Genomic DNA, 25,187 nt, shown 5'->3' with positions numbered 1-25,187 from the left:
CACGATGATCCTGATCACATACAGAGCAGAAGCAACTTTTTATGTCCTCTGGGAACGAGAGCAAGCTGAAGCAAACTATAACCAAGATGTGATACAGAATCAGGAAGTGCTGAGCTTGGAAAAGTACCTTTTTGCTCTGAATGGTCTCAATGAAGCTGATACAGTGTTTCTGAACGAACTGAGTTGCTGGTTTCCGAAGAGACTTCAGAAAGTCTGTGAAATCACTTGTCCTGGGTATAGGGTTAGTCTGGGGGTCCAGTGGGAAAACCGGCAAAATGTCTGAAAACAAAGTGAAATACAAACAATCAAATACCTTCTGACCTTACAAATGAAATGACCCACAGAGAGAGGCCTACACATATCACATACCATAAATGATGGGCATGATTATATATATATATATATATATATATATATATATATATATATAGCCACCATAATGAGGTCAGTATTGAAAAGCAATGCAGAAAGCTACCAGGAGTCTAACCATGCAGGTTTCATGATTGTACAATGCAGAAAGGGATTAATTCACCTGGAATACATGGACATACATTGCATTAAAATGAACACACATGAGCCCATTAAGTATTTCATGCCCAAGCAGAGAAGGAAACGGTAGCTTTCATGTGCAGTTATAACAAGAATTTATTCTCCAGATCCAGGGCAGCATAGCCTGACCTGACATCCCTGCCACAATCTTTCCTGTCAGTGCTTGAGTAGTGATTAGCTGTGGTTCAAGCCCAGGCAGGAAAGGCGACATTTAAAAAATAAAATAAAATAAAAGAGTCACATCGGTCTGCATCAGCCCCAACAAACCACCCTGACCCCTGATTTAAACTGCATCCCTGGTGTCTAATGCACAGCCACCCTGTCCACAAGTCTGACTCCAAAAACAACAACAAAAAAAGAGACAACCAAAAAACCCCTCTCTGGTCCCTAGTACAGCCCCTCTTCTCTGACGTTGACGCCAACTGTAAAAAAACAAAACAAAAGAAAACAAAAAAAACCCTTCCACAGGGGATATACTAGCATCAGGGAAAGGGTGTATTAAAAAAAAAGGCCAGGGTCGGTTTGGGGGGGTGGGGGGGACAAGGGTGGAGGTGTACTAGGTATCATGGAAAGTTTTTTTTTTTTTTTTTTTTTTGAGTCAAGAGTTGGGACTGGGGCGGGGGTCAGAGACTGCTAGACTACCAAAAATTGTTAAGGGAAGGCTGGCTACACTGGAGCCTTTTAAAAACGGGACTGTTGTAAATTCTCCCCCCCCCCCCCATTTTTTTGTCACCCTTCCTGTCAGTGCCTGAGCCAAGCTGCAGATTACTGCTGCAATTTTTTTTTTCCTGGAAATGTCCAGTTTCTTGTGAATTGTGATGTACTTTGAACTGTGAGGTATCAGCGGAATACAAGCTATATTGTTAATGTTAATTTTAATGTGGCAGTAATCTGCACGGTCATCGATGACTTCATCCCATGGTAAATTTTTTGTGGGATCCTCGCGTAGTCCCATGTTACAGCCACTTACCTTTCTGAGGGGCCTCTAAAACGGTAAACTGGCTGAGATTACTATCCAGATAGCTGGCAGTGAAGTGCTGCTGAATACCTGGCTAAATTACCTGCGTTCCTTTTCTGCAGACTGAGTTTACAGAACAGATTTATCTTGGTAGGAACTGAATATGTTATGCTAACTGGCTATAATTATTTTTAATAATGGAGAATGTTTGTTCTCCTATGCAGATAATATTTTAATGTTGGTGCCAGTTGAAGTCATCTTGGATGATACATTTGATGAGGTTACTGGTTGTATGCATAAAATCTGGCTTTGGGCCTTAGGGAACATGCTTAAGTTAAATCCTTCTAAAAGTAAGGTGCTTTGGTTTTCCAATTCTTTGTTGACTATTCCTGATGGTCAAAATTTGTGTGTAAAGAGTTATACTGGATTTCTCGCTCACTTATGAATCCAAGGTAAAAGATTTACAGAAGTGAAACTTATTGAATGAGGCAGTTGCATCTTAGTTCATATTTTTCTGAGTCACATTTTGCTGTATTGGTCCAGGTGTTGATGCGTTCGCACCTGGGCTATTGCAACTCTCTTTATATTGGAATGAGTGCTAAACTTTTTATATAAGTTACAGATGATATAAAATACAGCTGCATGCTCGGTTTTGGGGCTGAAAAAAAGTATAGAGAGTGTTAGAAAACTACACTGTCTTCCTCTTAAGGCACAAATTATTTTTAATCTATTTTTGTGATTTTTCAAGTTTTAATTGGTTCTACTTCGGAGTTGTTTCGTCTACCTCTTCCAGGCCTTTTTCTTTTTTCTTCTCTATTGCAAGATAATTATGTCTTAAAACTCTCTGCATTTAATGCTGTTCAACTGAAGCATCGTTTTGAGGCTGTTTTCTTTTCAAGCTGTTACGATCTGGAATGCGCTTTGAGCTAAATTATATGCAATTGAGAAATAAATTGAAATCATTTTTGTTTGACAAACTGGAGATTGTTTTTATGTAGCTCCTCATGTTTTGTGAGTCATTTTACAAATCTCAGATTACATTAGATCATTTTTTAAAACCTGTTCCTAGTCCGTTTCTTATCCAGATAAAGTTGTACAATTAGCAATTTCATTTGCACAAATTTAAGGCCTCTTTTACTAAACCATGCTAGTGACTCCCGTGTGGCAACTGAATGGGCTTCCTCTCATTTGCCGTGCTGAGAATCGCTAGCGCGGCTTAGTAAAAGAGGTCCTTAGTTGGGTAGAATAGTAACATTTTCAACAGATAAAACTAATTTCCATTATTAATAAACTAGTAAAAAAGGCCCGATTCTGACACAAATGAAACGGGCGCTAGCAAGGTTTTCCTCTGAGTGTGTATGTTTGAGAGAGAGTGTGTGTGAGAGATGGAGTGTGTGTGTCAGAGAGGGAATGAGAGACAGAGACAGCGTGTGTGTGTGTGTGTGTGTTTGTGTGAGAGAGAGAGTGTGTGAGAGAGAGAGTGTGTGTTTGAGACTGTGCGTGTGTGAGAGAGAGTGTGTGTTTGAGACTGTGCGTGTGTGACAGAGAGATAGAGTGTGATAGACAGGGAGTGTGTCAGAGTGTATGTGGGAGACAGTGAGTGAGTGTGAGCCCCCACCCCCTTCTTGCAGGGCCCCCCTCCCCACCCCCATCTCTCTAGTCTCAAGACCCCCTCCCCACCTCCCTCTCCCCTGCCCCCCTGCAGCCACCCATGTCCAGCGACCCTCCCCTCCCCCGGCGCATCAACCCCCCCCCCTCACTCTTTGTTTGCCGGACATACGGTTCTGTTCTTCTTCCTCTGCTATGGGAGAAACTGTCTTCCATTGAGTTTTGTTACCGTTCTACATCCCCCATGGGACCCCTTAAATGTTGCTGGTGGTTCCCCCCCCCCTCGTTGCACTGGGCCCCTCTTACCCGTTTTCAGCAGACTTTTAGTGCTGCTGAAAAATTTCTTCATAGTATTTGCTCTCCGCCATTTCTCACTGCTTTTCTTCTCTTCGAACTTTGCAAAGATGTAGCCAGCGCATCCATCGGCACTATTCTGACTGGTCCTTGAAAAACGAAGAACAGAAGGGAATATATGATCTCTGATGAACATGCGACTTAAGATGTTACAGTGTGCTCATGCTGGAGTTATCCTTTTAAACAAAATGTTCACATGGTGTCAATGTATGACATTTGCATATAAGGCCAATTATGCTGCCAAGACCTAAACATCCATTACAAAACAAGAACACATACTCACAAGGATACTTTGCTGGTCCGGAGCAGCCTTCCTGAGTTAGGGGCTCTTTTACTAAAGCTTAGCGCAAAGTACCACGTAGCCCATAGGTATAAAATAGGATACTCAGCATTTAGTGAGCGCTGATGTCCATTAGCACAGCCTGAGCATTAGTAAAACGGACTCTTTGTGTTATGGCCGGTTGAAAGAAGAGCGACCGAAATGATAAAGGGGATGGAATTCGTCTCATACAAGGAAAGGCTAAAGAGGTTAGGGTTCTTCAGCTTGGAAAAGAGAAGGCTAAGGATGGATATGATAGAAGTCTATAAAATCCTGAATGGTGTAGAATGGGTGGAAGTGAATAGATTTTTTTTTTACTTTTTTCAAAAAGTACAAAGACTAGGGCGTTACATCGTAATACTTTTACAACTAATAGGGGGAAATATTTTTCCACTCAACAAATAGTTAAGCTTTGGACCTCATTCCCAGAGGATTTGGTTACATCAGTTAGCACATCTGGGTTTAAAAAAAAGATTTGGACAAGTTCCTGGAGGAAAAGTCCATAGTGTGCTATTGAGATAGACATGAGGGAGACCTCTACTTGTCTTGGGATTGGTAGCATGGATCTTGCTACTCTTTGGGACTCTGCCTGGATTGGCCACTGTTTGAAGCAGGATACTGGCCTAGATGCACCACTGGTTTGATCCAGTATGGCTATTCTAATGTTCTTATGTTCTGTAGGGGATAGGTAGCCAATGTTCAGACTGCAATAGATGAGTAACATGGTGAAGTATTTTTCTTTCCTAAGAACAGTTTTATAGCTGTATTTTGTATCAACTGAAGTCTTTCTAATTGGGTTGATTAAAGCTCTTGATATAGGGAGTTGCAGTCCAATTTAGTAAAGACAAGAGCTAGAGTGATACACAGTGAGGAGGGTGGGGGAGGGGATGGAAGATCAAGCACAGGACAAGCTGAACAGATATGCCTCAGTGTGAAAAACCATTTCTGAACAACTGATGAAATTTGGGGAGCAAGATGAGGTCTTTATCAATAGTGATACCCAAAATATTCACTGGATCTTTTAATGGAAGTTGAAAGCTTTCAAAGGAAGGACCATAAACAGAGGGACATAGAATTACAGGTAAACAGAATAACCTTATGTTTCAACGGTTTTTATTTGAAGACACATCAAGAAATAGAAATCCACCTCATCTTATTGGCTACAGTACAGTTTTGCAACACAACAGATATACAACATTGTGTACAGTCATCAAACTTTAACATTTTCACCCTTCCTCCTCCCACTATACGTAGTCTGTAAACCTGTTACGGCAATTTCCACTTTGCTGGTGTATTTAAAACATTGCAGTAACTCTAGCATTGAATTCAACAGCTCAAACCAAAGCAATAACCCTCACTTAGCAGACTACACAAACTTTCGGTGTGAGGATCTCACGCCTTACGAAACAACACCCAAAACTTATAACATGTTGTCCCCTTATCCCCAAACTTGTCTTCTACCTCCAAAACAGAATAACCTTAGATTTGGTGACATTTAAATTCAAGTTCAGTGAGCAATAGCTAAATTTCAAATTTCATCTACTTTTGTTGAAATATGACTAATGACAGTCAGGATAAAAGAGCCAAGTGTGCATTGAGAAGTTGAATATCATCCATGAAAAATAAAAAAAGGTGATGAAAGTATACTTCAAAAACTTTTTGTGGACAAAAGATTTGGGTATTCCCAGGTGTTGTAAAGACTACTCAAGAACGACGTAAAGCCTTTTTGGCTTTTAGAGAGGAGGTTAGGGCAATGGGAGCCTCATTTCTACTGGCATATCCCTGTAAATGTTGTGTGAAATATCAGGGTAACAAATATGTTTTTCTTGACCCAAGCCATTTGAAATCATTTATAGAAGCTAAGAAAATTATTAAATAGACTGCATATTAAAGACGGAGTTTAAATTGTCAGGTTAAGGTCAGGCCATTTGCAATGATTTTTGTTTATGCTTTCTAAGTATACTCCTACTATGAGTTCTTCGCCCCCTTGTTTTGTATTGTGGTCTAAGAAGGCTTAAGAAAGCTTTAGTGCTTTTCTTTTTCTTTGTTAAAACTAATATGTAAATGTATTATTTGCCGGTTTTCAGTTTTATAAGTGTAACTTGTAAATGATAAAAAAATTTAAATAAATAATAAAAAAAAAAAAGAAAAAGAAAAAAGGTGAACCCAAGAGTTTGGAGAAGGAGAGCAAAGGGAGCCTGATAAATGAGAAAGAGATTAGCACCTAGAGGAATCCCACAGGACAGAAGCATATAAGAGCTGCTGGGACCACATAACATGGAATGATCTGGAATCAAGGTAGGACAGAACAGTATCCAAGATTTGAAAATCACTTAGACGCTGCAGTAGAACAGTGTGAGCGACGTTTATGTTAATACTGGTGTTAGACAGTCTGTGCTACAGGTGCACATGTTGAGACTGCTGTCAAATCTGCAGTACTTCAAGAGTGCAACTGAGGTGGTAAATGACACAAATTATAAAAAAGAGACATTGTGCTTAGCATTAGCAGTAGCCTAATAATTAGTGCATCAGCTTGAAAAACAGAGGAACGGGATTCGATTCCCATTGCAGCTCCTTGAGACCCTGATCAAGTCAATTACCCTCTACTGTCCCAAGTATAATACGTAAACCGCTTTGATTGTAACCACAGCAAAGTGGTATATCAAAACCCATCCCCTTACCCTAATCGTCTGAAAGCTGCTTCAATGTACTACTACTTACTACTACTTAACATTTCTAAAGCGCTACTAGGGTTACGCAGTGCTGTACAATTTAACACAGAAGGACAGTCCCTGCTCAAAGAGCTTACAATCTAAAGGACAAGTGAACAGTCAGTCCGATAGGGGCAGTCAAGATTACCTGAAAGGTAAGAGTTAGGTGCCAAAAGCAGCATTGAAGAGGTGGGCTTTAAGCAAAGACTTGAAGATGGGCAGGGAGGGGGGCTTGGCGTAAGGGCTCAGGAAGTTTGTTCCAAGAATAGGTTGAGGCGAGGCAGAATATATAATGTAAATATACAGATAAAGGAAATTAGGTTGCCGATTCACTGAGAAGGGCAGTGTAACATACAAAGTATAAAATGCTACAGAAAGAGTTAAAGTGCAGATGTAGGGAAGGAGATTTTTTTTTAACTGGGAGGGTTGTCATAATAAATACAAAGTAAATTTCTCTGATATTTTGCAAATACTTTTTGATAGCCACCCTCTGGTGTCTAAAGTGATTTATATTTCCTTTCAAATTTTCTTTATCAGAGAAAAGAGATGTGAACTTAACTGACATTTTGGAAAATTCAGAAATTACAGATAGAGTTATATTATTAGTGACTTTCGCCTTTGATTTAGATAGAAACAATGTTTTGAAATTGTATTTCCGACACATGGCTGATAGTTTTTGGGGTTCAAAGATGAATATATTTCCTGACATATCAAGGGAATCGTAGACTAGGAGGCGTGAATGCTAGGCTTTTAAGCCAGGAATCATTGCCCTAGGTGGGACCTTCCTAGTGCGATTCCCTTGTAAGTGTTTTATTTCCTTATTATTTATTTGTTGAACCTAAGAAATTACAAGAGTTTGTGGAGTTGAAAGAACAGATGAAGAACCTTCTGCAGCAACTTCCTTTAGTTACCACTGTACCGGCTGCAACTACCGATTAACCTTCCTCCCTCAGAAAAAGTGAATTGTAAGATTAACCATTTTGAGTTTTTCTTATTTTCTTTGAGATTGTTTTCCTGATCTTGGATCTCCCAATTGTGGACAATTATATAATATATATTGATGAGAGAAAATGTTTCTTTTTCCTTTATATTAATTTCTGTTTTTTCTTACATTTATGTGATAAATGTGAATGTAATTAAGTAAAATGATAAATAAATAAAAAAAATAAAATAAAATAAATACAAAGTAAAAAAAAAAAAACGTTAGAACCAACAAGAAATGAAATCTAGAAATAAAACTTAAAAGAGAAAGCAATAAACAATAACTAAAGAAACCAAGCAGTGCTGTTGCTTTACTGAGCAATGATTTCCTATGCAAAATCTCTCTCATATAGTCATAGCAGCTATCCTGGAATCCAGTCTTGCCTCAAATTGCATATAAATTACATTTTTAGTTGTTTTCTTTTCTGAAGGCTAAAGTTGCCGACTGGCTTCAGATTCATTAATGTAATGGGCTGAGAACCTGAAGCTCCTTGTGACCCTGAGCAAACCACCTCATCCTTCACAGGCTAATTCGGAGCTTTTTCTACCCTGCTGCATGCAGGGATTTGTAGTCCTGTTTTTCTTAGGGAATGCAACAGGCTCTATTGAAAAATCAAGACTACAAGTCCCCACACATAAGGTAAAATTAGGACTGAATTATTATTTTATTATTACTATTTACTGCATTTGTATCCCACATTTTCCCACCTCTTTGCAGGCTCAATGTGGCTTACAATACATCATGAGTGGTGGAAATAGGTTAGAAAATAGACATTTAGTGTTATAGAAGGATCTTGGACAACATGATAATGAAAAAACATAATAGTAGTATAACAAGAAGGATTTTGGGTAACATGATAATGATATAACGTGATAGTAGTATATCAAACAGATATTGTAAGACAGTTCTGGATGTATGTGGAGGAGCTGTCTATATTCACATTTGTTGATCTTTGTGGTTTGCCTTGTTAAAGAGATGGGTCTTCAGTAGTTTGCGGAAGTTCGTTAGTTCATATATCGTTTTTAGATTGCGAGGCAGTTGTCTTGAAAAACCTAAAGCCAGTTGGCAACCCTGTTTAGGGTTTATAGTCTAACACCACCAATGGTCAATGAACATGGGTCATTTCATCAGATCAGTAAGCCAATACCTACTGGTGTCACAACATAGGACATGCTTAAATACTGAAATGGGCCCAAGCAGGCCTCGATCGTTTCTTCGCAACAGTCTCCCAATCTATTGGAGGTATGGATCCCATAGCGGGGATCTCTGGGGAAGCGGAGACCCTGCTGGGAGAGGAAATATCTCTCTCTCCACCATTAACTACGAAACCTCCGTGTCCGGCGTCAGTAGCGAAGCCTGATGAGGAGCGCTGCCCTACAGGAAGTGTTGTGGGCAAGGTTCCCAGTGAGGGTCGGGAGACGTTAGAGCAGACGCCGGGAGCAAAGGCAGGAGCCTCAGGACGAACGCAGGAGGTAAATCTAGCTATGATATGGACAATGTTGAATAAAATGGATGTGACGTTACAACAGACCTCAGGAGAAGTCAGCACTTTTGATAAAAAATTTCAAGATTTGAATTCAAAGATAGACCTGATTAAAGGGGAAATAGCTGAGAAAGTAACTGCTCTTCAGCAGAAAGTTGATTCTATTCAAGAATTTAAAAGTGGAGTGATAAAAGATAATCTTGAGATCCGAAGAAAAGTGGAACAAATTGAAAAATTTAATAGAAGACTTAATTTGCGACTATTGAACTTTCCTCAACTCCCTGGCATTAATCCACATGATTTATTCAAAAAATACCTCAATGAAGTTCTGAAAATTCCTCTGGATGCAATACCCCCTGTAAACAAATTATATTATATCTCAGCTTCTAAGGGAGAACTGGAAAAAAACCAAGATGTATCACACACTAATTTAGATCTTGATGATATATCAGCTATATTGGAACAAACTGTAGATGAGACTACGCAAAGGTCAACTTTGATTGTTTCCTTAATTTTTGAACAGGATTTGAATAATATCATGAAAATGTATTTTAGGAATTTACAAACCTGTTTTGGTGGAGTAAAGGTGCAGATTTTTCCTGACATTACAAAATCGACCCAACAGAGAAGGAAAGCCTTCTTGGCATTAAAAAAAAGAATGCTTGAGATAGGAGGGATGTTTTTTCTTGCCTATCCCTGTAAATGTCTTGTTAGGTTGGGCCAGGTTAAATACACCTTTTATTCACCAGATAGTCTAAAACCATTTCTTGATTCTAAACAACTGTAGTAGTTAGAAATATTATGGGGGAATGTATGCCGCCTTAATTACTTTTGATTAAAGATTTGTAATAATTCTTCCCTAACTCTGATCGCCATTTTCAATATAATGGGGTCTAAGAAAGCTTAATGAATCATGTTTAAAAGAAAAAGTTTTATGTTTAGGAAGTACGTTATTACTTTCTTTGATGATTTGATTCTGAAATGTTGTTATTGTTTCTCAAATAATGTGTTATGGCTGTATTTCAAAACAAGTGTATTCTTGTTTAAATGAAAAATTAATAAACAAATTGAATTAAAATACTGGAATGGGAGGGGAGGGGAAGGTGTGCCAATAATGTGCTGGACATGCCAGCTGCAGGATGTGTTTTACCCTGTCTTCGGATGCAACTCGTGTGGTCTGTTCTGCTGTTGCTGTTTACGGTTCTGCTCACGCCAGCATTTGGAGCAGTATCCTTGCCATGCCGGATTGCCGTAGTAACCGCAGCCTTCTCTGCACAGCAGCTCTGATTGGTCAAAATGGATGCCCCAGCTTGCCGATATCTGACTCATGGTGCCCTGAAATAAGCACAGAAAACAGAAAGGATTAATGATCCACCAGTCCTTTAAAAAAAACAACTTTCATACGTACAATTTGAGAGCATCAGGTCATAAGCTGATCTGAAATACAGTCTATAATAACTGTCACTTTTATTGTGACATAAAACACATGCACATAAGGGAAAGTCCCTGCCCCATGAAGATTAGAATCTTGACAAGATAAGTAAAAGATTCCAGGATCTGTGTTCATAGAACAAGGACACAATCACAGGATCAGATTTAAAAGTGGCCTCAAAAATGCGGCTGATTATACAGGACTCAAAAATGGCCTTGCAATGGTGCCATGGTGATACACCTCCATTCACCACCACAAACTGGTTTCTTGCAGATGCAGGATTCCATCTTCTGGACCATGCAACCAGAATGTGAACAGAATCTCTTCCAGCCATGCCAAGAGCGTACTCCTTTCTTTGGTTCGTGCTTAAGTTGACTAGCAGAAACTTAATCAGATCATCACGTTCTTACTTAAATCTCCGCCACCCTAGTTGCAAAGGTCTCAAGTATAAATCAATTCATGGATCCAGCTTCTCATTTATAGGCACAAGACTCTGGAATGTACTCCCAAAAACCATGAGGACTACACGACCACCTCAACTTCCGGAAATTACTAAAGACTTACCTGTTCGGAAGGGCATATCCTACTGACCCAACTTAATTACCTAAATCCAACAACAAGAAGAAATCCAAACTTGGATTGAACTTTATATTTGTTATATAACTTCCCTCTTTATGATCCCTTGATGTGCCTGTTTATATCTATTTCATTGTAAATAACTTCCATCTGTATTTGTTTCTTCACTGTAGATGGCTATTGCCTCACGGCACTATGTAAGCCACATTGAGCCTGCAAATAGGTGGGAAAATGTGGGGTACAAATGTAACAAATAAATAACCAATACCTGCTTCCAACCCAAGCAAACCTGTCAGTGGTGCACCATGAAGAGGACATAGCCTTCAGGTGCTAGTTAATACTACCAATAACTAAGTAATGCATGGCTCAGGGATCTGTACGTAACTGGGAAATCTATTCTCTACAGGCTTTCAGGGGAGAGGGGTTTGGCGGAAGAAACAGGAAGGGAGAGAAACTGGACAATGGAGTAAAATAGTTCTTTTTTGCTACGAGCAAAAACCAGAGGGCTGTCTTCTATTGAGTGAGATTCCATGCCTATCCAGGGAGGGAAGCCTGGGATCAGTATATTGAGGTCAGACAAGAAGGAAAATGCTGGAGGTGTGTGTGCAGGGGGCAGAATAGAGAGAAAAGAAATGTGTGTGCATGCGAGAATAAGAGAAGGCAGCGATGGTGGAAGAAAGAAAAATGATGCCCCCCCCCCCAGCTCATTAATTCACACCAAATCTCAAGGTGATCACGACTCTTAATGCCCAGATGATCAAAAGCTCCGCGCTGTTCCAAATAGAGCTCTGAACATAGCACTGGAACTTCACCCCCTCTCCTCCCCAGTACCTTTGTTGGAGGAGGTAGTACACTCCCTCCTCTTCCAGCACCGCCTTGAAAATGGCGTCACCCAGCCCTGCCCATCCTAGGATGCACTGGGTAGGACTTCACCATCATACCTCCCTTATATGGTGTGAAGCCCTGCCCATCGCATCCCAAGATGCACTGGGCAGGGTGCCACTATTTTCAAGCAGTGCTGGGAGGGAGTGTACTACTCTCTTCTCCAACAAAGGTATGGGGGGGGGGGTGGCAGGAAAGAGGGCCACTAGATCACCGGGTTGAGGGGGCTTGGTTTGCAGCCTACTGGGCCACCAGGGCATTTTTTTTGGGGGGGGGGGGGGGGGCGGGGGGAAGTTAGGGGGCTGGAGATCCACCGGATCTCTAGTCCCCATGAACTTGGGGGGGGTGGGGACTGGAGGTCCGCTGAACCTTCAGCCCCCATGTCTATGGCTTGGGGTGTGGGGGGGTTGGGGTTCCTGAGGGGGGGGGGCCCTGCTAGCATGCAAATGCATGCTGGACAGGGCTCACCATTCCTCCCCAATGGTCAGCAAACCCTAATACCAGCTCCGAGGTGGCGTAGGATTTGCCGCAGACGCACTGCCTACTGATCATTGGGGAGGAATATGTTTAGCATGCATTGGCATGCTACTTGCAGTAAGAGCCCTATTTTGTATGGTACTTGCAGTCAGAGCCCACAAGCGCGTTGTTTCACACGCTCAGGGGCTCTGATCCTTTGACAGTAGCAAATGCAGACACTAGTATGGCGCTAATAGCCTCTAGTGCCCGCGTTTGCTTCTAATCATCGGTCCATAAAGTTGTCGGGTACGGGTGTGCTGCTGCACAGAGAGCCCGAGATTTGCCACCACGTTCTCCTCCTCCTCTGGTACCAGGTTTCATTTGCTATCTGTAGCCAGTCCAGGAGACAAAACAGGAACAGAAGGACTACAGCTGCTGCAGCAAGATTTATTTATTGCATTTGTATCCCACATTATCCCACCTATTTGCAGGCTCAATGTGGCTTACATAGTTTTGTTAACATTGTCATTGCAAGGTGACATATACAGTGGCGTAGGAAGGGGGGGCGGGGGGGGGGGGGCGGTCCGCCCCGGGTGCACACCGCTGGGGGGTGTTGGCTCCGTGCTGGTGCACTACTACTACTACTATTTAACATTTCTAAAGTGCTACTAGGGTTACGCAGCGCTTACTTCCTGTTCCGGGACAGAGAGAGTAGTGAATCAGCGCGGAGCCGACACACCCCAGCAACGTGCAGTCGGGGTGGATCGGCCCTCCCGCCTGTCCCTCGCCGCAGGTATGCGCTCCGGGGGGGGGGGGGGGGGGGTGCGCAGCGGCGACCCGCCCCGGGTGTCAGCTCCCCTCGCTACGGCTCTAGACATATACATTTAATATTGTGCAGAGGTTAGATAAGGGTAGGAAGAAGGAGAGGAGTGATTAAGGTAGCTATAACAGATGAGTTATCTTAATTGATTGGATTGTCGGGTGAATTATTGTGGCTATTAGTACTCCACCCCCACCTCCTTAAGTGCCATCATTGCCACCACAAAAGTGAAGCAGAATCAAATCTTTGCTCAAAGCCCACCTCTTCAATGTCGCCTTCAGCACCTAACCCTTATGCCTCTATTCAGGAAATCTAGACTGCCCAATTTGACTGACTGTACACTTGTCCTTTAGATTGTAAGCTCCTCGAGCAGGGACTGTCCTTCTCTGTTAAACTGTACAGCGCTGCGTAACCCTAGTAGCGCTTTAGAAATGTTAAGTAGTAGTAGTAGAATCAGGGGCAAACTGGACCCAGGCTATTGCTGGAATGCCTTGGTTCAGGCAGGTAAGGGTACAAAATACAAGCACTGGTCCCTCCGGTGCAAAGACACATGGCACACTTGGAGCCAGATCCTTAGTGCTGCTCATTTTTCCAGGGAACCGGAACCTCTGGTAAGTATTGACCACAGATGCTGTTGCCACATTTGAGAAGCTATGATAGAGAACTGCTTAACCTTTTTCATTTCACTGTACACCGTCAGTTTGTGCAATCATTGCAGTACAGCAAACTAAATTTTGCATCATCTTTCATTTCGACATGCCTATGCAATCCTCTCACGCTACATAATCTTTTTACACTCCCAATCACATGAATCTTTAACTTGTCCTCACCTTCCCCTACTTTGCATTGTTCTCTGTTTCACCCCACCCTGAGCATCATATGCTTGGTGTGGTCTTCCCAAGTTCTTCCCTTATTTCAGCCTACAATGATGCCTTTTCAAAACACTATGTTAACCAGAAAGGGAAAAATCTTCCAAATTGTTTGTAACCCAAGTAATTTTGCCAAAAATCAGCCAAATGCATAAGGCTACAATTCCCCCATTTGAGTGCAGGGAATAGTGTGCGATCTTATAGGGTAGGGATTCTTTCAACAATTTATTTTTTGGGGGGAGAAAGGGACGGTCATTTCAAATTCTAGAACTGAGCACATATAATACTACTACTTGACATTTCTAAAGCGCTACTAGGGTTATAATCCTGATATGCCTCAACCAATCAGTGGCGTAGCCACAGGTGGGCCTGGGTGGGCCAGGGCCCACCCACTTATGGCTCAGGCCCATCCAACAGTAGCACATGGTAATGAAAATGCTGCTCTCCACAATACTGGCACCTTCGCATGCTCAGTTTTCATCGCATTGCTGCTGCAAACTACCAAGGTGGAGACTGGAGAGAAGCATTTTCCCACCAACTGAGATATTTTTTTGGTGTGGGGGTGGGGGAGAGAACATTTGGTGCCCACCCACTTCTTGCCTAGGCCCACCCAAAATCTGATGTCTGGCTACGCCCCTGCAACCAATACATGACTTCTTAGCATCTGGGGCCCCAAGAGAGGCACGCAGGCCGTTTTCACCTGTCAGCTATGGAAAAAGTCATTAGCAGAGTGATTACAACGTGCAGGTATGAAGTTCCATAATTTAAAGGTTTTCTTGCAATTTTTAAGAACTGGCATAATCTCCATTGAAAAAAAAAAAGTTGTCTAGTGCAATGAATTCAATACATCCTCACTAGTATTAAAAATAAACCTGGAAACAATACCATGAAGGACAGCTACGTCTTGCAAGGTTCCGCGTTAGGAGTTACGGATCAAGAAAGGGATCTGGGTGTCGTCGTCGATGATACGCTGAAACCTTCTGCTCAGTGTGCTGCTGCGGCTAGGAAAGCGAATAGAATGTTGGGTGTTATTAGGAAGGGTATGGAGTCCAGGTGTGCGGATGTTATAATGCCGTTGTATCGCTCCATGGTGCGACCGCACCTGGAGTATTGTGTTCAGTACTGGTCTCCGTATCTCAAAAAAGATATAGTAGAATTGGAAAAGGTACAGCGAAGGGCGACGAAAATGATAGTGGGGATGGGACGACTTTCCTATGAAGAGAGGCTGAGAAGGCTAGGGCTTTTCAGCTTGGAGAAGAGACGGCTGAGGGGAGATATGATAGAAGTGTATAAAATAATGAGTGGAATGGATCGGGTGGATGTGAAGCGACTGTTCACGCTATCCAAAAATACTAGGACTAGAGGGCATGAGTTGAAGCTACAGTGTGGTAAATTTAAAACGAATCGGAGAAAATTTTTCTTCACCCAACGTGTAATTAGACTCTGGAATTCGTTGCCGGAGAACGTGGTATGGGCGGTTAGCTTGACGGAGTTTAAAAAGGGGTTAGATAGATTCCTAAAGGACAAGTCCATAGACCGCTATTAAATGGACTGGAAAAATTCCTCATTTTTAGGTATAACTTGTCTGGAATGTTTTTACGTTTGGGGAGCGTGCCAGGTGCCCTTGACCTGGATTGGCCACTGTCGGTGACAGGATGCTGGGCTAGATGGACCTTTGGTCTTTCCCAGGATGGCACTACTTATGTACTTATGTACTTATGACCATTAAATTAAAAAAAACCCTCAGAAAAATCTGGAAACAGCAATGTTTTCGATTACATTTTAAGGAAACTATACTGACAACAATCTAGAGAAATGCATACTGCCTTCAGAGGAAAGCCTCACACATGGGTACGAACGGAGAGGCAAAAAAAACAAACAAACCCGAGAACAGGTGTTCTGGATTTTTGCACCATGGGATCCACAGCACCAATTGCAAGGGGTAGCGCTCAGGGCTGCAAGTGCAACACTGGTTTAGGGGGAGCAAGTTGAAAGCTAAGAGGATCGCCCAAAAGTTTCCCTCCTGAAAAGGAGTAACTTGGCAGCTCTCATGTTCTCACCTACAACCTATGAATAAAAAGTGATCAGGTCCCCGCTTCCCCCAACCCTTAGCACTATCTGTCTTATGCACCTGCCGATGTCCAATGCAGAGATAAGAAGTCCCGCGCGCGGGGGGAACCCCCTCCCCGTGGTCTGCTGCCTCTTCACTCCTCCCCCTCCCCAAAAAACCAAATGTCAACCTCTTTTCCCCCATCCATTCCTACCTCCAAAATTCACGCCTGAAGTCCCGGTCGTCAAGCCCACCTGTCTCTGTCTCCAACGCCCCGCCCCGCCCCGCCCACTCTGACACCACTTCTCTCCCACTGACTCGGCCGAGCTCCGCCCTGCCGGAAACAGGAAGTTGCGTCAAAGAGGGTAGAACGCAAGATGGTTGGAGAAGCCAGTGGGCGGAGCTTGCCGCGGTAACGCGGTTTTAGTACAATACATGAAAACGAATAGTTATTACAAATAAGGTACTGCTGCCTTTAACTCGTGGTCTAAAGCTGTTGCAGTTGGATAGGCAGTACCGTAGAGGGTGGAGAACAAAAGAGGTTTTTTTGTTTTTACTTAATACTAGACAGCTTTTTTCATTTATTTGATGGTTATCAATAGAAATCAAACAATAAAACATGGAAAAGAAAATAAGATGATACCTTTTTTATTGGACATAATATATTTCTTGATTAGCTTTCGAAGGTTGCCCTTCTTCCTCAGATCGGAAATAAGCAAATGTGCTGGCTGACAGTGTATATAAGTGAAAACATTCAAGCATTACTATGACAGTAAAATAGATACTATTGGAGATTCTACATGGAATGTTGCTACTATTGGAGATTCTACATGGAATGTTGCTATTCCACTAGCAACATTCCATGTAGAAGGCTGCGCAGGCTTCTGTTTCTGTGAGTCTGACGTCCTGCACGTACGTGCAGGACGTCAGACTCACAGAAGCAGAAGCCTGCGCGGCCACATAGGTGATCCGCAAGGGCCGACTTCTACATGGAATGTTGTTAGTGGAATAGCAACATTCCATGTAGAATCTATAGAAATCAAACAAAATAAAACATGGAAAAGACAATAAGATGATACCTTTTTTATTGGACATAACTTAATACATTTCTTGATTAGCTTTCGAAGGTTGCCCTTCTTCCTCAGATCGGAAATAAGCAAATGTGCTAGCTGACAGTGTATATAAGTGAAAACATTCAAGCATTACTATGACAGTAAAATAGATACCATTGGAGATTCTACATGGAATGTTGCTACTATTGGAGATTCTACATGGAATGTTGCTATTCCAGTAGCAACATTCCATGTAGAAGGCTGCGCAGGCTTCTGTTTCTGTGAGTCTGACCAGGACGTCAGACTCACAGAAGCGGAAGCCTGCGCGGCCACATTGGTGATCTGCAAGGGCCGACTTCTACATGGAATGTTGTTAGTGGAGTAGCAACATTCCATGTAGAATCTATAGAAATCAAACAAAATAAAACATGGAAAAGAAAATAAGATGATACCTTTTTTATTGGACATAATATATTTCTTGATTAGCTTTCGAAGGTTGCCCTTCTTCCCAGGGGCGTATCTGGACTCGGGCGGTAGGGGGGGCCAGAGCCAGAGGGAGGGGGCACATTTTAGCCCCCCCCCCCCGGCGCCACCGATCCCCCCCCTCGCCACCAATGATACCCTCCCCCGCTGCTGTCACTTACCTTTGCTGGCGGGGGACCCCAACCCCCCGCCAGCCGAGGTCCTCTCTTCCATGCAGGCTGCGCCGCTGCAAGTTGCAATGCTTCCTGTTCTTCTGAGTCTGACGTCCTGCACGTACAACGCGCAGGACGTCAGACTGAATTCCAAATTCTGAGTCTGACGTTCTGCACGTTGTACGTGCAGGACGTCAGACTCAGAAGAACAGGAAGCATTGAAACTTGCATCCTGCACGGAAGAGAGGACTTCGGCTGGCGGGGGCTTGGGGTCCCCCGCCAGCAAAGATCGGCGACGGGTTGGTGGCGGGAGGGAGGGGGAGGTGGAGAGGGTCTATGGTAGGGGGGTCCAGGGCGAAATCTGCGGGGGCCCAGGCCCCTATGGCCCCACGCAGATACGCCCCTGCTTCTTCCTCAGATCGGAAATAAACAAATCTTGGTAGATGACAGTATATACAAGTGAGACATCAAAGCATTACAGTGACAATCTGACAGGGTGGGGGTGGAGGTGGATGGGTGAGACGGAGGGATATGCATGGAGACAGGAGGGTGACAAACAAAGCAGTGCAATTTACAATTTTATGGCCTGTAATGGGCTAGAAAACCCAGATCTTTGTTAAGTCCTGTCTGGTGGGTGTCAAAATGCTTAATCATTCTGACTTCAAAGGTCTTACGTTCCTGTATTGTTTTCAATAGAAATCAAACAAAATAAAACATGGAAAGAAAATGATACCTTTTTTTATTGGACATAACTTAATACATTTCTTGATTAGCTTTCGAAGGTTGCCCTTCTTGGTCAGATCACCCTCCTCTCACCTTCCCACACCATCCTGTTAGAATATCAATGAAATGCTTTGATGTCCTCATGCATACCCCCACCCTCCCACTCTGTCAGACCGTCAAAGTAATGCTTTGATGTTTCTCTTATATATACTATCTGCTAACACATTTGCTTATTTCCGATCTGACGAAGAAGGGCAACCTTCGAAAGCTAATCAAGAAATGTATTAAGTTACGTCCAATAAAAAAGGTATCATCTTATTTTCTTTTCCATGTTTTATTTTGTTTGATTTCTATTGATAACATATCCAGATATAAATATCATGAAATAAAAATTGAATATCACTAAAACAGCTTCAAAATTATTGTAGCTGGTAGCCTCATTTTTCTACACTGTTCTTATACAACACAGATGGTCAAATTTCAGTGAGGATATCCTTTTTCCTGATGGGTTCATCTTCTTAACCGTTGTTGTAATCTGCCTTGTGAAACCTGGTGTTGTAAAGATGATGGAATATATTGAAATTAAGAATTAAACTCTCCTTTCATTGGGGCACATGGAATCACATCTTCATCTGTTTTGCAGAGGTTTACCTTTTAGATACGCAAATAGATTAGTCTGTTTTTGGAACATGTTTCAGGCCAGGGGCAAGTGGTTTTAGAATTCAAAATAAAAATAAACATCTTGTTTCATGCAGATCTCTTTTGTTTAAACATAACTAAATGGGCTATAAGCCCCTAATGCAGTCCATTGGTTTTCTTATATTTTGTTCTTGTGATGACTTACACTGTTCCAAAACTGAAAACTCTTATCCCTATCTGCTTGATAATCAAAGGAGCTCGTTGTGAACACTATCCACCCTAAAATGTTGTTTTGTGGCTGTACATGAGGAATTGTGATATTGAATAAATAAGTGTATGTTTGGGTCCCTAGTCATGCATCCAAAGTTTATATAATCCTTTCAAGAAATCCAGTTAATTGTTTAACTTTATTAATGAAACATAACCACAGAGGCATGGTATGGTCGCATTTTCAATACTAGGGCCCAGCTAATGAACAGGTTATTTTGAGTTTGTCTTCCCTGGACCAAACTTGCTTTCCTTGTGCCATCACTGTCTAGCAGGTAGGCAATGTCTTTGAAGCAGGAGGATCACACATTATCCTAAGCAAAATCTGGTTCAATTTGGCATAAATTTGAATATACAGTGAGACAGAATAATAGAATTCAGTTATATCAAGGGAACAAACAGATGGATATGTCTGAAACATTTAACAAAGTTGAGATTAGCATATATACCCAACTGGCCATTTAAAAGTTTGTCGTTTAATGATGCCACATGTTCAGAAATCATAGCAGTATAGGCAGTTATTCAGAAGAGGCATCCATCACATTGCAAAAGTAAACAGCAACTTCTACAGAGTGGCCTAGTGGTTAGGGTGGTGGACTTCGGTCCTGGGGAACTGAGGAACTTGAGTTCGATTCCCTGCACAGGCAGCTCCTTGTGACTCTGGGCAAGTCACTTAACCCTCCATTGCCCCATGTAAGCCACATTGAGCCTGCCATGAGTGGGAAAGTGCAGGGTACAAATGAAACAAAAATAAAATAGATACTATTGGAGATTCTACGTGGAATGTTGCTACTCTCTGAGATTCTACATGGAATGTTGCTACTATTGGAGATTCTATATGGAATGTTGCTACTATTGGAGATTCTACATGGAATGTTGGTATTCCACTAGCAACATTCCATGTAGAAGGCTCACAGAAGCAGAAGCCTGCGCGGCCACATTGGTGATCTGCAAGGGCCGACTTTGCTAGTGGAATAGCAACATTCCATGTAGAATCTCAAATAGTAGCAACAGTGGAGGAGTGGCCTAGTGGTTAGGGTGGTGGACTTTGGTCCTGAGGAACTGAGTTTGATTCCCACTTCAGGCACAGGCAGCTCCTTGTGACTCTGGGCAAGTCACTTAACCCTCCATTGCCCCATGTAAGCCGCATTGAGCCTGCCATGAGTGGGAAAGCGCGGGGTACAAATGTAACAAAAATAAAATAGATACTATGGGAGATTCTACATGGAATGTTGCTACTATTGGAGATTCTACATGGAATGTTGGTATTCCACTAGCAACATTCCATGTAGAAGGCTGCGCAGGCTTCTGTTTCTGTGAGTCTGACGTCCTGCACATACGTGCAGGACGTCAGACTCACAGAAGCAGAAGCCTGCGCGGCCACATTGGTGATCTGCAAGGGCTGACTTCTACATGGAATGTTGCTAGTGGAATAGCAACATTCCATGTAGAATCTCAAATAGTAGCAACAGTGGAGGAGAAGCCTAGTGGTTAGGGTGGTGGACTTTGGTCCTGAGGAACTGAGTTCAATTCCCACTTCAGGCACAGGCAGCTCCTTGTGACTCTGGGCAAGTCACTTAACCCTCCATTGCCCCATGTAAGCCGCATTGAGCCTGCCATGAGTGGGAAAGCGTGGGGTACAAATGTAACAAAAAAAAAATACATCCAAAATTAAATTTTTAATATTTCCATCTTCCAAAATTCCAGACAGCAGAAGAACAGATCAGCAGGACTCAAAGCATTCTAAAACAAATAAAATCAGAAACAACACAGTTTATATCTAATTGTTCAATCCCACTTAGGGTTCACCTTTGGGTTTAAAAAGCAAACCATGTGAATGTAAGGTCTGGATAAACAAATTAAAACAATCAAAATTTAAAGCAAATGCCCATATGTTATATGTGGTAGCAATGATGGAATATTCACATAGCAGGCAGCCTGAGCCAATAGATTTATTTTCCACTGAACATAACTAACTTTGTATGAACTTGGCGGCTAATAGTGTGCTAAACTGAACAATGTTGGCACATTTAAACTGACTCTGGACTACTGCATGAGGGTAGCTCTGCCCTCATTATTCAATATCTGCCTTTTAAATAATAGCAATAAAAATATCAAGTGCATTTTTATAATATTTATTTATTTACAACATTTGTATCCCACATTTTCCCACCTATTTGCAGGCTCAATGTGGCTTACATAGTTCCGAAATGGTGATTACCAGTTCCGGAAAAAAGAAATACATAGTTAAGGTAGAGTAGACAGAATGGAGTAGGTATTCAGGAAGGAAAGTTCATCTTATATAATAAAACTCACCCTCAACGTTCTGAGGACACTGACGTCACTTCCGTCATCAAAACGGGTTTGAAGGGTTCGTGGTGGTGAAGCCACCGAAATCGCCGACTCGGGGCCCCGCCCTCGCGTCAAACGTGATGACGTTGAGGGCGGAGCAATGGCGTCACACACCGAGGGCGGAGCAATGGCGTATGGTGCGTTCAGGAGGTGCGGCGCAATGGTATCAGAACGACGAAGGGGTTGGTAGGGAGGGAGGGAGGGAGAAGGGGGGGGGTATTGGGGAGGAAAACCTTGCTAGCGCCCGTTTCATTTGCTCCAGAAATGGGCCTTTTTTACTAGTCTTACAATATACGTCTGCAATCCACAAAAGGAGCAAGTTCCCACATGCCATCTGTTTCTTTTGATCTAAGCACAAGAAAAAACAAAGATTTTTAAAATGCTCCCAGGTTTCAACATGATTCATGTTTAATGTGGGGGTATAAATGTCATAAATAAATAGAAATTGCGAATGTTGAGCACCTGATTTCTCATAACATGATGTCTGTTTTAGCGGCCCTTTACCAGGAGAAAAATATTTCTGCACAAATATGACAGTACTAGGGTGTCCTTATAACCAGCCCCTCCAAATGACATACTGATTACGATTTATAACAAATTACTACTCTACCTATGAAAAATTATTTGTTATTATACTTCCTCTGTGTACATCCGTATGCTGCACAAGCCGGCGTGTTTGAATATATAAGTGAGATTAAATAAAAATGCCACCAGTAATAAAGAAAGACAACGTGGATGCAGCAGCTCATAGGTTTGCTCTTTGTTTTGAGAGTATGGTGATGATGGCTGCGCGGGGAAGGGGATACTGAAGTAGAACTAATTTGTTTAAATGTTTTGACGTCACTTGGTCTCCTGTTTTATCTAACCTCCTTGGCGGAATGCCAGAGAACAGACAAGGTTGTGCCTGGGGAGGGGGGGGGGGGGATTTCAGAATGTGGAGAAGATACTGGACTGGAGCTGGGGGGTTTGGGCTTGAGAGAGAGGGAGAGAAATGGGATGAAGGGAGGGATGGAGGAGGAGGGGTGGAGAGTTTGAGAATGAGGGAGATGCTGGACTGGGGCTTTAGGCTTAAGAGAGAGGGAAATAAATGGGAGGGAGAAAAGGAGATAAATGGCAGGGAGGGAGGAGGAGGAGGCAGCAGCAGCAGTGGTGGAAGGGTAGAGAGTTTGAGAATGAGGGAGAGATGCTGGACTGGACTTAGAGGTTTGGGTTTGAGAGAGAGGGAGAGATATCAAACTGGGATGGAGGGGGAGGGGGTTGCATGTGAGCTGTTGAGTGTCTGCTTCTTCTGGTTTCTCACTGCACTAGAAGGATGATGCTCAAACCCAGACACAAAAGCACATAATGCATAAGTCCATAACACAATAACAATGAAAAAAAGAGCAAAGCGATGCTCACAAGAAATAATTGCACATATCGTTTGCATATGAATTTATGCTGACTAACTGAAAGCAAGGGGAGGAACATGCCTTGCACGTGTGCATAAGGGGTTTGCAGCATGTCGAGACAAAATCGCAAGTGCAAGCATGCAGAGTTTCAAAATAGGTGAACACCACCAAAATGAACACCACCAAACTACTCCTAATAATTTACTCACTATCCCTAATTCACCACACAATAACCACCCCCTTCATGGATACCAACAACATACCCACAATCCACAAGCTCAATAAATTACCCAGATACAACACACCTCACCAGAATAACAACAACCAAGACAATGGAAGAACTACCATACGTGGACAAAAACACTACAAAGGGAAGAAAGGTCACAATAAACCCACACTACAGGAGAATAGACAACTAATGAAAATCAACACAAGCTCGAACCCAGATGACCCCTACCAAACAATTATAGTGGGAAACATAAATGCCAGATCAGCAGTTAACAAAACAACAATAATAACAGACTGGATCATGACAGACAACCTCTGTTACAAGAAATGCGAGAGGTAGTGGGATCATTGCCCACATTCTCCACAATTAAATATATGTTACAAGAAATGATTTATCTTGGGGGAAAGAGCTCTAGAGCACTCGCTACTGTTTGTAATTTAAGAGCAGGCGCTGTATTTATAAGTTTTAGGATATCAATTTCTCCACCAATCACCAAAGGTGATAATTGCAATAAATTAAATAAATTAAATATATATCTCTGAAATGCAGTATTCTATACTGCAAGATTTGAAAGCATGTACTCAGAGCACAAAGAGACTATACTTTTAGCTTCAGGAAAGGTTTATTTTAAAATACAATTTCACACGAGAGGTAGGTTTTTAAAAGGATCTTAGAACAGAGAATTTGTGCATAAAATAGAACAAAGTAGCAGGTAGGTTAACTTACAAGTCCTTGTTACAAGCATGCTGTGGTCCAGCTGATTGATGAGCACATGGTTAGGACAGGAGCAGGACTTCTGCAGTGAGTGGATCTGAGTTGCTTGCAGCTGAAGAGAGAGAATCTTGGGGAAACAGCTTTTGCTTTTATATCTTGCAAGCTGCAGGAGGATATGATCACAGAGTCCCAGCACCTGCTTCCTGGTTTGCACTGGATAACTTGCAAGGCATTATGGTTATTGTAGTCTGTTCACATGATCTGCAGATGTCCTGGCATCCATTTGTCTGATAGTTGATGGGAGGGGCAGGTATACCTTTGACAAGCAAATGTCTTGTTTATGGTTTCCCCTCTGAAGTCTTTATCAATAGCTGGAGTTATGCCTTTTCCAGACTATCTGTCTGCTGGTGGAGATGTCTATGTGATTCTTCAAGTATCCACCTTAGTCATGCTTTTGTTCAGTCTTTTTAGGTGGGAGGGTAGAGAGAGTTTTATTTCTCTTTGAAGCACAGTACCCTTTTGTCTCTTAAATGTCTTTTAAATGTTCCCCAAAGGGAGAGGGAAGAGGGCTTTTGGAATGAAAGCCAGTTCTGCTGCAGTGTCAAATATATATTTTTAAAAGCTGCACAAATATATTGGTGTATATATATGTATCTGATCCAACACAACATCATGCTACACATTTAATTCTGATGATTGGCTTATACCATAACACCTCGATCTATTACTCATCAGCGAAACCTGGATCCATGACCATAAGGACCCCATAATTCTAGAACTTTGCCCCCCCCCCAGGCTACAAAATCACCTATTGGACAAGAAAAGAAAAAAGAGGAGGAGGCATGGCACTAATCTATAGATCCCACTTAACCGTAACAACAACAGCCGAGTCCATAACACCAAATCTTGAAATCGCCTCAGTTAGAATCCTCCATACCACCATGCTTGACCACCTTAACGTTGTCTTGTTTTATAGACCACCAGGTAACTGGCAAGAATGCCAGCCACACTTCATGGATTTCATATCGAATACCTGTGCATCCAACTCCAATCTACTTATAATAGGAGACATAAACCTACACCTTGAAGACCCTAACGCAACCAATGCACGTGAATGCAAGGAATTCCTCCAACTATGG

At 42.3% G+C, this 25,187-nt stretch overlaps 1 protein-coding gene across 1 annotated transcript in view; it reads right to left on the bottom strand.

Moving 5' to 3' along the window:
* LOC115459304 (rab5 GDP/GTP exchange factor-like) overlaps positions 1-16,346 on the bottom strand; it is a 31,357-nt gene extending 15,011 nt beyond the window's left edge. The window contains exons 1-4 of the mRNA XM_030189149.1: positions 16,264-16,346; positions 10,115-10,299; positions 3,422-3,558; positions 128-279 (exon numbers count right to left, since the gene is read on the bottom strand). Of these exons, the coding sequence (XP_030045009.1) occupies positions 128-279; positions 3,422-3,558; positions 10,115-10,293 (468 nt within the window). The 5' untranslated portion in view covers positions 10,294-10,299; positions 16,264-16,346. The remainder of the gene's footprint in view (positions 1-127; positions 280-3,421; positions 3,559-10,114; positions 10,300-16,263) is intronic.
* Positions 16,347-25,187: the final 8,841 nt, after the last annotated feature.

The sequence above is a fragment of the Microcaecilia unicolor genome, unplaced genomic scaffold (genome assembly GCF_901765095.1).
Source record: "Microcaecilia unicolor unplaced genomic scaffold, aMicUni1.1, whole genome shotgun sequence".
Lineage (NCBI taxonomy): Eukaryota > Metazoa > Chordata > Amphibia > Gymnophiona > Siphonopidae > Microcaecilia > Microcaecilia unicolor.
This window is presented reverse-complemented; position numbering and strand designations above follow the sequence as displayed.